The following is a 12,389-nucleotide window of genomic DNA, read 5'->3' as shown; positions in this document are numbered from 1 at the left end:
ATTCCCAATTATTAATTATTTTATATCTAGCAAACCATCACCTCACACCTACATTGCGCATGCACCGGTTTTGTCAGTCAGCTGGCAATGGCCGTATTCACTAGCATTTTGTTAACATGTGCTTTTATACTGTTTAGTTATTTCTAATGTAGATCAAAAAAATATTGAAAATTCAACAAACTTCAACAATACTTCAACAAAAAAATATCAGTGAAGACGGCCAATTAGTCGTTAAAGTACGATTAGTGCGGTTTTAATAAACTCAGTTATTTTTAATGATATTGAATATTAACCAGCATAGAAATTTCAGTGGTTTCTAGTATTTTGTAATAAAATTAAATCAATCGTATAATCAAATTCAAATCGTATAATTTGATGATATCCGAAGTGGAGCATTATTTATATTGTCATTTTTTTTACATGATATTCACTACGTTTTTTTTTCCTACCTTAGCTGATAGCCTTGAGAGACTATATCAGCGTTGCCTTAACTAGTAGGTGAGCTCACGAGGCTCAAACCTGATGATGTTGCTAACACGAACCCTAGCAAGAGCTGTGCTTCGCAGAATCTACCACCGGATCGGAAACGCGACCCACTGAGAAGATCAGGCGAGAAACTCAGTCGGCTGTGTCTGAGGGTTAATTTAATCGTCGAGCCCTTCGTCGCAAGCGACGGGTTCGACGAGAACGATGACCGGTGCTTGAGGTACCTAAAAGCACCGTTAGTGGATCAGGAGGATCCGAAATGACGTGTTTGGGGCGACGTCGACTGCTTTCCATTCTGTCCGCAGGATCGGGAATGACGTCACTATGTAAGAAGAAGGGTCGTCGTACCCCCTTTCGGGGGTACGGAACGGGCCTCGGGGCAAACCCAACTACCCAGGCAGAAGCTCCCTGCCACACAGGGTAGGGGTGATGTGGGTGCAGGAACGATCAAGGAGGATCATCCAAAAAGTCCGCAGAAAAAATCTCAATAAAAAATGACCATCTTATTAAGATTATATTTTATTCCATATCATCTCATCTCATCTCATTTCATCCCAGTTGATTAATGTCTCAAATTAATTATCTTCATTTAATTTCATTTCCCACCATATCATTTTTCATAAAAATAACAATGTAAAATAAAATAAGACATGACTTAAAGATCTTAGTTACCAGGTCATAAAATCTCTTAAAAAAATTTAAGGTTCGGGTTTGGGACATTTATGTCATAAAATGAAATGAATTGTCAAATCTAAAAAATCAAAATGCGTCAGATTTAGTCAAAATTCAATATTAAAATCTAGGTTACAGTGGATTTAATGTATAGTACACGCCATTCGAATGAATAAATTTCATAAAAGCGACAAAATACTCTAAGTGACAGTAAAGTGTTTTTAATTACATATTGCTAGAAATATTTTTTCAGCACAATACTCTCAAATTTTATTTATAAATATTGTAACCCAAACATTAATTGTCTTGAAGCTTGAAATTCTTTTCATGGAGTTCTCGTAATAATTTATTAATTACAATGGAAGCTACCCGAAGATCATGGAAACTACGTTAGTATTGGAACGTCGTCATAATTCATCAATAAGATTGAGTATTTAATATATTTATTACCATAATAAGCATATGAATTGCCATAACTCACTTTTAATTTACAGAAGAATTTGTTGCACACAAAGCAAATGTCAATTGCCTAGCAATGGGACATAAGTCCAATCAGGTTTTAGCAACTGGAGGAGATGACAAAAAAGTAAATTTATGGGCAATTGGAAGACAAAGTTGTTTAATGGTAAGTGATTTATCTGTTACTTGTGTTTTAATAAATGTAAACTATATTTATGAATAACTTTCTAGTTAAAAGAAAAAATAATGCTATGAAAATCAAGCATAGATTTTGATATCAATTGGTTCATTACTGTTGTTGAGGTATATGGTACTATCATCCTGCCTGTGCACACTGAAAACCTTTAATGCTTCTGGCTTGATAGTAGGAATTGCAGGACTATTATTTTCAATTTCAATTGGTATTTCTTGCTTTTCTTTTTCCCGACCTTATGTAGAGTTTCAGTCCTATCATATTTGCCAGGATAACACTAAAGATGGAATAGTCTAAACTTAAAAAATATATATTGGTTTCAGAGTCTTAGTGGACATACAACCCCTGTAGAATGTGTGTGTTTTGGTCATTCAGAAGACTTAGTATGTGCTGGTTCACAAACTGGTGCCTTAAAAATTTGGGATTTGGAAGCTGCTAAACTGTTAAGAACATTCACAGGGCACAAAGGAGCCATTAAGTGTATGGATTTTCACCCATATGGTGATTATCTAACTACAGGTTCTTGTGACAGTAATGTTAAACTATGGGACACTAGAAAGAGAGGATGTATTGTAACTTATTCTAGTCATAGACTTGCTGTCAATAGCCTGCAGTTTAGTCCCGATGGACAGTGGATTGCATCTGCATGTGAAGATGGTAAATTATCTTAATTTTTTCTAGTTTAGTTGGAAATAACACAGACAGATCTCACATCCAAAATTCAGTGATAGCTTTTTATTGTGATACTGTTTTTAACATGTATGTGTTATGTTGGTCCAGGTGATTTATAAATAAATATCTGCACTTCTAGCTTTCTTTTTTTATTAAACTCATTACAAAAAGAAATTGAAAGTTACTTATTTTTGAAAACTTTAGTGCTGATGACATCTGCTTAGCATGAAAAGTTTGTCACTTACTTCATTTTGTCATTATAGACTGTACTGTATAACTAACCAACACACTGAATCACAGCTGGACTCTATAGTACAGTAGTTAGGGTCACTGATTTCCTGGGCAATGAAACTATCATTATTATTATTATTTTAATGTTAAATAACTTGAACCAAATATTGTTTTTTTTTCTATCACATGGACTACAGGTATTGTGAAAGTGTGGGATGTCCGCATAGGTAAAGTACTACAAGAGTTCACTGAACACACTTCAGCTGTGACTTCAGTCAAATTTCATCCACATGAATTCCTGCTTGCAAGTTGCAGCACGGACAGGACAGTAAATTTTTGGGATATGGAAAAATTTCAACTGGTCTCCAAGTTTCAAAAGGATAACACATCTATCAGGTACCCAGATTGTTAAATAATGTAGCAGGAAGCTCAATCTCGAATGACAATATATGTAAAAAAAAAAATCAACACTCAGTTCATTACATTACATTTAGGCACATGGTATTCAGTGAAGATGGTGGAACTTTGCTTGGGTGTGCTAATGACGGCCTGCATGTGATCGGTTGGGAACCTGCTCGAGTAATGGACACTGTAACTGGACATTGGGGTCAGATTCATGATTTAACAGTGGCTCATACACAATTGGTATGTATGTTGTTCACACACAAGTAGTTCTGAATTGTAATCCTTTAGTTTCTTCAAATGATATTTAGTCATGCAATGATTTAAAAAGTAAAATTTGAAATAATAATTTTCCAGATTGCTGCATCATTTCATTCAACATATGTTGTGTTAACAGTTGTGGACTTGAGCAAAGTTCATCCATTTGGTGGACCTCCGCCGGTTTCTCCTCCGATCATTAGAGATCTATCGCCATTTCAAAAAGGACACTCTGTTCGTAAAAGTTTCTCAAAAGAAAAACCACAAAAAGAAGGTATTTTATGAGCAACTGTTACCAATATTCTCCAATGGGCTACAGATTTTCCCTGTGAATTGGATGCTAACAATTCCCAACAAATAAAATTGAAATCATAGTAAATCTTAATTGAATGTTTATTTAGTGAAACTTTGCAGCGTTGTACATCCCTAGTATGTGGTAGAAACCATATTTTCCATATATCATGAAACTGCAAAGAATTCACCTTCAAGTATTTCCTGAGTCCTAAACCAAGTTTTCACTTTCTATTATCAGTAAAACAGTCTTATACTACATAACTACTATAATTACTATATACGATAACACCTACTTTCATCCATAACAAATAAACAATCAATAATTATGTAATACTGTTAAATAATAAGTATAAGTTATGTTAATAGTGTTTCATTGTGATATTCATAGCTCTGCATTTGCATGCTGCATGTCTAGTTGAAAGTCTTTTAATTATATAGCAGTATTCAGCTCCTGTACTCCCAAATTAAATTCAAGCTCGTTCAATAGAACCAACATTCCAAATTTATTTATTCTAATAGAGGTATTGTATAGATTTGTTTTATAATGCTAAAGTCTGTATATCAATCGAACAAACATAACCAGTTACTGAAGACAGTTTTTTCCTCTTCTCTCTTTGATAACTACTGCTATATAAAGGTTGAACAGTTTTTAATATAAGCATAACTTTTCAGTTTTACATAGACCAACACTTTTAGACGAGAAAACTGCCGAAGAATCAACATCAGGTACAGAAGCTGATGAGGATTCAGGCGCAGTCATATCAAATTTTAATGACTACACTGAAATATTTCGTCCCTCCCGAGCATGTGAGTGTCGGCATAGGCTTTACATATACATATAATTTAAAATATGTTGCGTTAACATATGAATATCATTTTCAGTGAATAGAACGCCGCCTCCAGCAACAAGTTTATCTTCCGATGATTATTCATTATCAGGTACGACACTACGACTAATTTACACCCTCCGGGACAACGAAATCCAACCACTCTAGAGTTTAAAAGCCTCGATACTAATTAATGAAATAATATTAATAATGAAAAAAATATTTTTCGTTGGTTTTGTAATGCTATATAATCTATACTCTATACTAATATATAAATCTACAGTGGTTTTTACGGATGTTCCGTTATAACTACTGAACCATGCATCCGATTGACTTGAATGGTATTCATGTAGAAAATATATGTACTTAATGGATAGTCTAATATTTATATGAGTGTTGGACTGCCTAATGATAATGACAATAAATAATAATGTTAATTTTAAATGCCCAGGGAAGCGGGCGAGTACGGCTAGTATAATATAAGAATGCAAGGCGGCTTAGTTTCATGTTGCTTAGATGAGTGAACGAGCTCACGGCTCACCTAGTGTAAAGTTAACCCGGAGACCACAGACACAAGCTTAATGCCGTCATCCATCCAGAGACACGAGGCCGAAGTCTCAAGTGAATTCCATAATGGCAGTCTCACCCTTTAAACCGAAACAAGAATTGACTTGACTGAATCAAGAATATTTGCGGGTTTGTTTTTTGATACAGGATGTTATCTCTTCATAGTGAAATTCCTTTCAAAACGTGTGTCCTTAGAAGTACTGCGGGCGTTTTATACATTCAACATTGAGTAAACAATTCCAGGCCAAACATTACACTCAGTTAATTTACCAATATGCATCTACACCCATAATGATGAACGATTTTATAATGGTTGCCCAGGACACGAGTCGGTGGAGAAGGATACCGTAGTAAGTGACACGCTTCGTGAGCTGGTACTGAGTGAACCATCACGACCGCTGCCTATACCCTCGCCGCCGCAACGACATCGTACTGAGCATTATTCACGGATACCCACTTCCACTAAAGAACACTATACAGTGATTGAAAAGAAAACTGAGAGCTTTACTAGTAAGTGCAAATGATTTTTTTTTTGGGACAAATACAAAATGGATAATGTTTATGTATCGCTATTATTTCTTCGCGATCTCATAAGTATGTATATAAGCATATTATTGCTTACGCTTCAGGGGTGATGGACAACACTAAAGAAGAGAAAATGTTTGCTACATCTCCAACATCAACCTTGAGAGATTACACTGCCAATAGTATAACGTCAAGTTCACTCAATAGACATAATTCATACAAAGAAACTAAATCATCTACAGACTTGAGTAAGTTTTATTTGGTTTAACTATTAACTGACAGAGGATGTTTCGATAAGTCTCTCTTATCTGCGCACTTATTAACACAATTCTGCTAACTTTATTTTGTCTGAAGAATATGCACACAGCGGCTAATTTGCACAATATCAATACTACGAACACACAGGCATAATGTATATATCTCTTAAATATAAAAAAAAAAACGAAGACATTGTGTTAACTTGCAGGGTAATTAAAAAAAAACTCTTTCGTTAAATATTTTCTATTATCATCTATTGAATAAAACCATCATCTATTTTATCTTTATTAACTTCGATTCAAGTATCAAGATTCATCGAACTAACCAAATCATTAAAAGTATCTAAACACTTCTGTAGCTCACTGTACTTTTATTTATTTAGGCCTCATCGTGTTTCTCTATCATGCATTTAAAGACTGGAAAAAATATAATTCGATCTTAAGATATTTGTTTTTTTTTCTAGCCACAAGTAACCTTAGACCCAGTAATAGTGACATGTCGTTGGGCCCGCCATCATTAGGTCCCAGATCGTTATCTTTCACACGAACTTCGAGTGAAACGTCGAGGTAAAGAAATTGATTAATTATTTCAGTTACCGTTTTATTATTTGCAAACCTATTCACAGCATAAACATATTTTTTTTGCCGTTGTAAGTAATCTTTTTTTTTTTTATTGCCCTTTTAGGCATACGAGCATACGGCCCATCAAATTGTAAGTAGACACCGTCGCTCGTGGACATCGTCATTACCAGGAGTACAGCCAAGCCGCTGGCTTATTAACCGTGCACTTGTGTTAATCTATTAATTGAATCATCTCTATAAAAGTTGTTTGAATTTTTCAGACGCCGGGTTGACAGCGTTCATGATAATGTGACAGTAAACCGAAGTGTAGACGCTGCGGACCGTGAGTCTGAGCCAGAATTTATTCCGTACAACACAGACAGGCCGGTTGGGCTCGACTTAGATGAGTTTTTACCCGTAAGTAAATACTCCATTAAGTTTGTTTTCATCGTTACATCCAAACTTGATTTGATGTATCAACACAACAGTTTTTCAGTTTGTGTTTTTATCAGTGGTGTTGCGTAGGGTACACACAAAATCCTATTCAATTTCGAATTAGGAAATGAAACTATTTATTTATTGTTTCAGTTTCTTGAGAATTTGACACGTTTCTGTCGTTTTTAGGTTTGGTATTTAATAATTCTTATTACTTTAGCTGGGCTCGTAGTCAATCTGGATTCTTATTTATTAATGCAGTCCATAGGTGATACTTGAAACAAGTCATCCACCTTGAAACATGAGGTCGGAATCCCAATTGTATTGTAATATAACCACATTTTGCAGCCTTAATCTTCAAACAAGAACGTAGAACCTGTCGACATAAATAGTCATAATAGTAATACATCACAGTTTACGTTTATAAAACGCCTCGCCAACACTATAAAATAAATTATAAAAAATCTCGCAGTATTTGTCACTAAGATTTCCTGGGACATAAATGTTTTTGTCACTATTTAACTTGGTCAACCGTTTCATCTGTTCATATTTTATATAATCATTTGTTAAATTGGCAAGTGACTTAACGTTTATCTAGAGTTCCTAGATACAAAAATGCCACTGCTGCCCACCTAGTCGTAATACTCACATTATTCTAGACTAATGTTTACGAAATTAAAATTACACGGGAAGAACCAAAGCACATTCGTGCGCGCAACTGGCAGGGCAACAAAATTAGGCGAGAATACTGAATAAATAATCGGACAGACTTGACGAGTCAGTGTGCTTAGTGCGAGTTTTTGAACGTTCTCTATAGCGTAAAAGTTAAGTCAAATTTGTATAGAGCATTTGCCTATGTTTGCCGCTAGGGGCACTGTTCCAGCTACATACAAATTTCAGGTAACTTTTACGTTATCGAGAACGTTAAAAAACTCTCACTAAGCACACTGATGTCAGTAAGCATGTGAAAATGAATCCGAAACCAACTCTTAATTTTATGATGAATCGTCTAACTAAAGCAAGTTTTTTTATTTTTATTTTATTGCCTAGATGTGTTTACGAACTCAACCCACCTGGTGTTAAGTGGTTACTGGAATCCATAGACATCTACAACGTAAATGCGCCACACACCTTGAGATATAAGTTCTAAAGTCTCAGTATAGTTACAATCAGCGTTACATCGCTATATACGAATATATAGCGATGCAACGGTGTTCGAATATATATATATATTTATATATATATATATTCGAATAATATTTCGGCCACTATCGCCTTAAGTTTATCTTAAAATTAACGTATTCAGCGAGGAGTGCGCGAGGGTGGGACCAGACGCGGGCCACGCGGAGTAGTCGTGGAGCCTAGCGAGCAGGAAGTCCTCGGCGTCATGATGCGGGGACACGACTCTATGATGGCCGTGCTCACTGCGAGGCAGAGAGCTTTACAGGTAATTAACTTAATTAAATATATAATTTGTTTAAAAATATTCAAAATCATTCAAATATCAATCATGTATTAGAAGTTTTTTTTTATAAACTTGTTAATTCCCAAAATCGAAAATAGAATGTACTTTGTACCTTAAACACATATGAGAAAACAAAATCAGCTAAATTGGGCATTAATTAGTTTAATGGCAGGTAGTACAAAACTAATTAAAATGAATAACAGAAATACACTATTAATTGCATATTTTTATGAGTACGATGAGTACCTACGATAATAATAATCACTTGTTAACTGTTATGTTCAGATAGTAGTTAAAAAATTTCTAACATACTCGGATGTCGTATTTGGTAATCAAGCATGTTTAACAATTAATGGTATTTCACATATTCGGTAATACCCTCCGCAATGTGTAGCAAAATTTTACTAGTTGTTAATTATATTTAATCAATTTTAGATATTTCATTCAGTGAGAGTAAATAAGAGTTTAAAAACAGCTTTAGAATCTGTCATTGCTCTGGAAGACACTTCAGTGATCCTGGATATCTTGAATGTCATGGCACATAAACCGTAAGATTTTTTAATTGTAAATTACTGTTCTTATTTATTAATAATGTCATTATGTATTTAATATATAAAATTCTCGTGTCACAATGTTCGTTCCCATACTCCTCCGAAACCGCTTGACCGATTCTCATGAAATTTTTTATGCATATTCAGTAAGCCTGAGAATCGGCTACTATCTATTTTTCATACCCCTAAGTGATTAGGGTTGTCCACCCCTAACATTTTTTTTTATTTGGACATATTTTTTTTGTTATAATGAGATATTATGTGGTTGAATGAGGTTTTGTTATTTTTATTATATATTCCCTCATCATTCACAGCACTACATACCTGTTTCACTCATTTACCACATCCTTACACACTTACAATAAGTTAGTTTTTTTTTTCTACACTAGAAATTCCCTAGAAATCTTATATATGGCAAAACAATGTTGCCGGGTCAGCTAGTATTATTATATATTTTCTTTTTCATATTTTATCTTATTTAGTTTTTAATATTATTATATTTTCTAGGTCTCTGTGGAATTTGGATATATGTTTATTAATGTTGCCCAAAATATTTGAACTCCTACAAAGCAAATATGAATCGTAAGTACATTTTAAATTGTCGTAACTGCTCAAGAAAAAAAAACTACATATATTTAAATCTATATTTTTTTAATATTCTTTCAGATACATGCAATGTGGTTGTAATGCATTAAGACTCATAGTGCGCAACTTCTCCTCGGTGGTTCGAGCGAATGTGAGTGCTCCTGTGAGAACTCTTGGGGTAGACATACCTCGTGAAGAACGATATTCAAAGTGTATGCAAATACATCGACTCTTGCTTGATGTCCGAGCCTTCTTACTTAAGCGCCAGACACTTCAAGGTAGACTTGGCGCTGCCTTCAGAGACCTTCACACCTTGATGCAACAGGGTTTAGATTGATTCAACTGCTTTCGTCATCATATATAAGTATCAATCAGTACTCTGAATAAATAAGGCGAAAGACTAAAGTATGATGATACAAAGACATATTTTTATAATGAATTTTTGAACAGTAATAAATTTTGACAAATCATAAATATATACAATAGGACAAATACAAGATGTTAAATTTTTGACCTAATTCAGTTTGATTGAAGAAAATTAATTTTGATTAATGAGAACATTGTCAGTTTGTGAGGAAACAAGAATAAATTTTTATTATAACCACACACTGTATTTGGCCATTTCTCTTCAAGCAATTGATGAACAAAATAAATCTTTAAAAATATCTAAATATAATATATACAGATATAAAATTTTAATTAAAACATTAAATTGACTATTATGAAATATTCAAAGTGATATAATTATTATGAAATAATATGTATAATGAAAATTTTAACTTCATATAAATAAAAAATGCTCACACTTTTAAAAGCAGCTATTTGTATTTACACAATATAAACTATTAACTAATAAGGAAAGCTTAACACAATAAAAAATGGGATAATCTTATTTTTTTATTGTCACCTTAACTTTACAAACAAAATCCATAATATATAAGGCCACTTTTTTTTCAACAAATACACTAAGTTAGACTGGTGAATGACCCTGCTTGCAGTTAAGTGGTTATCTGAGCCCATAAACATTGCAATGTGAATGCTACCTTGTCTAAGATATGTCTCAGTTTTAATTGTATAGAATAACATATCCCTTCAAACTGGAACACAGGAATTCTTTAGGCTTACAATGCATAATACTGCCAGTACATTCCCGATCCTGCAGAAAGAATGGAAAGCAGTCGACGTCACCCCAAACAAGTCATTTCGGATCCACCCGATCCACTAACGGTGCTTTTAGGTACCTCAAGCACCGGTCACCGTTCTCGCCGAACCCGTCGCTTGCGACGAAGGGCTCGACGAGTAAATTAACCCTCAGATACAGCCCACTGAGTTTCTCAGTGGGTCGCGTTTCCGATCCGGTGGTAGATTCTGCGAAGCACGGCTCTTGCTAGGGTCCGTATTAGCAACGTCCTCAGGTTTGAGCCCCGTGAGCTCACCTACTAGTTAAGGTTCCGCTTAAATAGCCTCTCAAGGCTAGCTCAGGTAGGAAAAAAAAATACTGCCAGTAATTATGCAAATCCTGATTTCTGAAGATTTCATTTGTTTCATGTTATTATTCCTTCCACTATAGTAAATTATTTTGTTGGTGCAGTTTGGGTCATAAAACATAGCCCGGCTAGGGCGGTGAGCATGTTGCGCGGGCGCAACACCATTATCGATAAAAACAAATGAGTCATCGAAGGCAGGTACACGGCGGCGGGGCGGTATACGAAGGGTAGTGAGACATTGTTATGTTAAGAGTCATTTGTACTTACCTGCAAATTATAGTACATTATGTCAAAGAGTAATGTGTTTTTATGCATTCGTTCTCTGAATTTATTTAGTGAAACAATGGATACTCCTTTGTTTTATATCAAAACGGCATAATTTATTCAAAATAATATTTGCACGTGTTGTAATCAACAATATGTTAAAAAATTTCACTGAAATAAGAATAAATCCCGAAAAGTTACAAAGTGTTAATTTCTGCCGTTCTCGTTAACTTGCTGCGGCTATATGTGGTGTAAGTGTTCGATTAGTTGTTATTTCTTTCATTTTTATCACTAACCCACAAAATGACAAAACTAAATACACTATTGATAACACTTATCGACAACAATAATACATATCACTATGCCCGTCCATAAGACTCGTGAGTGGAAGAGAGAGCGAAATACTCGCTTCACCGCTCAAATTTTTTATGACCCAAACTGCACGGACAAAATAATTCTACTATAGTTAAGTATGAATTTCATTAAACAAATTGGTACCTTCCTGTGAAAATTGAACACAGCACCGCAGTTATAAGCACATCAAGTGTCTTGTATAATATAGAAAGTAAATATATTACATTTGTTTGAAACAAATGCAATGTTTAAAACATGTTTTATCTTCTCAGTTATCTGAATTACCATTATTTAACAGATTCTTCCAACACTTTTATTGAGTTTGAGAATTTGTGGGTTACCATTGGAACTTGGTCATAAGTGTATTTTGTCAGGCCCAATATAGTAATAAAATTTGTGGTATGAATACCTGGGCATGTAATAAGTTACAAGTGCATATTTTTAAAATTTCAATTTACTCCCCAAATTATTATTGACATTATTTCCTATTAAGATTTTGCTTTAACATATCTTCAAAACAAAGCTAACGAATTAACGTTGGCTTAAAATAATTTCTATAGAATAAATAACTTCACTAATGTGATTTCTTTTTTTTTACCATTGTATATTTACTAGGAGTGCTCGAAGCCCTTTTTCTTTTGTTGAATGCTTGAAATTTCTTTGCTAGAATGTCATCAGGAATATCTTTTTGCATTTCACCACTGGGTATTTCCTTTAGCTTTTCTTGTTCCATTAATCTTTCAATTTCTGGGTTCATGCCTTTAAAAGATAACCTTCCTTCCATTAGGTTTTCACAGAAGATAAAGCTTGCTTCAGTGACATAGTTTCCGGATGCTGATCTCAT

General features: G+C 34.3%; 1 protein-coding gene and 1 long non-coding RNA gene across 5 annotated transcripts; both read left to right on the top strand.

The window, feature by feature from the left end:
* Positions 1-76: 76 nt before the first annotated feature.
* LOC134198774 (uncharacterized) lies at positions 77-996 on the top strand. Its single transcript, XR_009972964.1, has 2 exons — positions 77-706; positions 792-996. It is a non-coding gene; the product is annotated as an uncharacterized LOC134198774 (long non-coding RNA).
* Positions 997-1,181: 185 nt separating this feature from the next.
* On the top strand, positions 1,182-10,328 carry LOC101735329 (katanin p80 WD40 repeat-containing subunit B1). Of its 4 annotated transcripts, XM_004927462.3 has the most exons (16): positions 1,182-1,547; positions 1,653-1,783; positions 2,134-2,467; positions 2,911-3,109; positions 3,208-3,358; positions 3,473-3,647; positions 4,340-4,474; positions 4,550-4,606; positions 5,383-5,571; positions 5,691-5,834; positions 6,308-6,410; positions 6,686-6,821; positions 8,146-8,286; positions 8,740-8,852; positions 9,363-9,437; positions 9,522-10,328. In XM_004927462.3, the coding sequence occupies exons 1-16, from the start codon at positions 1,517-1,519 to the stop codon at positions 9,775-9,777; spliced, it is 2,370 nt and encodes a 789-aa protein (XP_004927519.1). In that variant the 5' UTR covers positions 1,182-1,516; the 3' UTR covers positions 9,778-10,328. The 4 variants fall into 4 exon arrangements, with proteins under 4 accessions (XP_004927519.1, XP_004927520.1, XP_021204553.1 ...); XM_004927463.5 differs by lacking the exon at positions 4,340-4,474; XM_021348878.3 differs by lacking the exon at positions 5,691-5,834.
* The last annotated feature ends 2,061 nt before the right edge of the window (positions 10,329-12,389 follow it).

The sequence above is a fragment of the Bombyx mori genome, chromosome 4, assembly GCF_030269925.1.
Source record: "Bombyx mori chromosome 4, ASM3026992v2".
In the NCBI taxonomy this organism is placed as follows: Eukaryota; Metazoa; Arthropoda; class Insecta; order Lepidoptera; family Bombycidae; genus Bombyx; species Bombyx mori.
The sequence above is the reverse complement of the archived record's forward strand: the minus strand, read 5'-3'. Positions and strand labels throughout refer to the sequence as shown.

Excerpts from the sequence above, each read along its gene's own strand:
- LOC101735329 (XM_004927462.3), top strand. The coding sequence starts at position 1,517 with ATGGAAGCTACCCGAAGATCATGGAAACTAC. Across the intron at positions 3,648-4,339 it reads AGAAAAACCACAAAAAGAAG|TTTTACATAGACCAACACTT; the intron begins GTATTTTATGAG and ends ATAACTTTTCAG. Across the intron at positions 6,822-8,145 it reads ACTTAGATGAGTTTTTACCC|CGAGGAGTGCGCGAGGGTGG; the intron begins GTAAGTAAATAC and ends TAACGTATTCAG.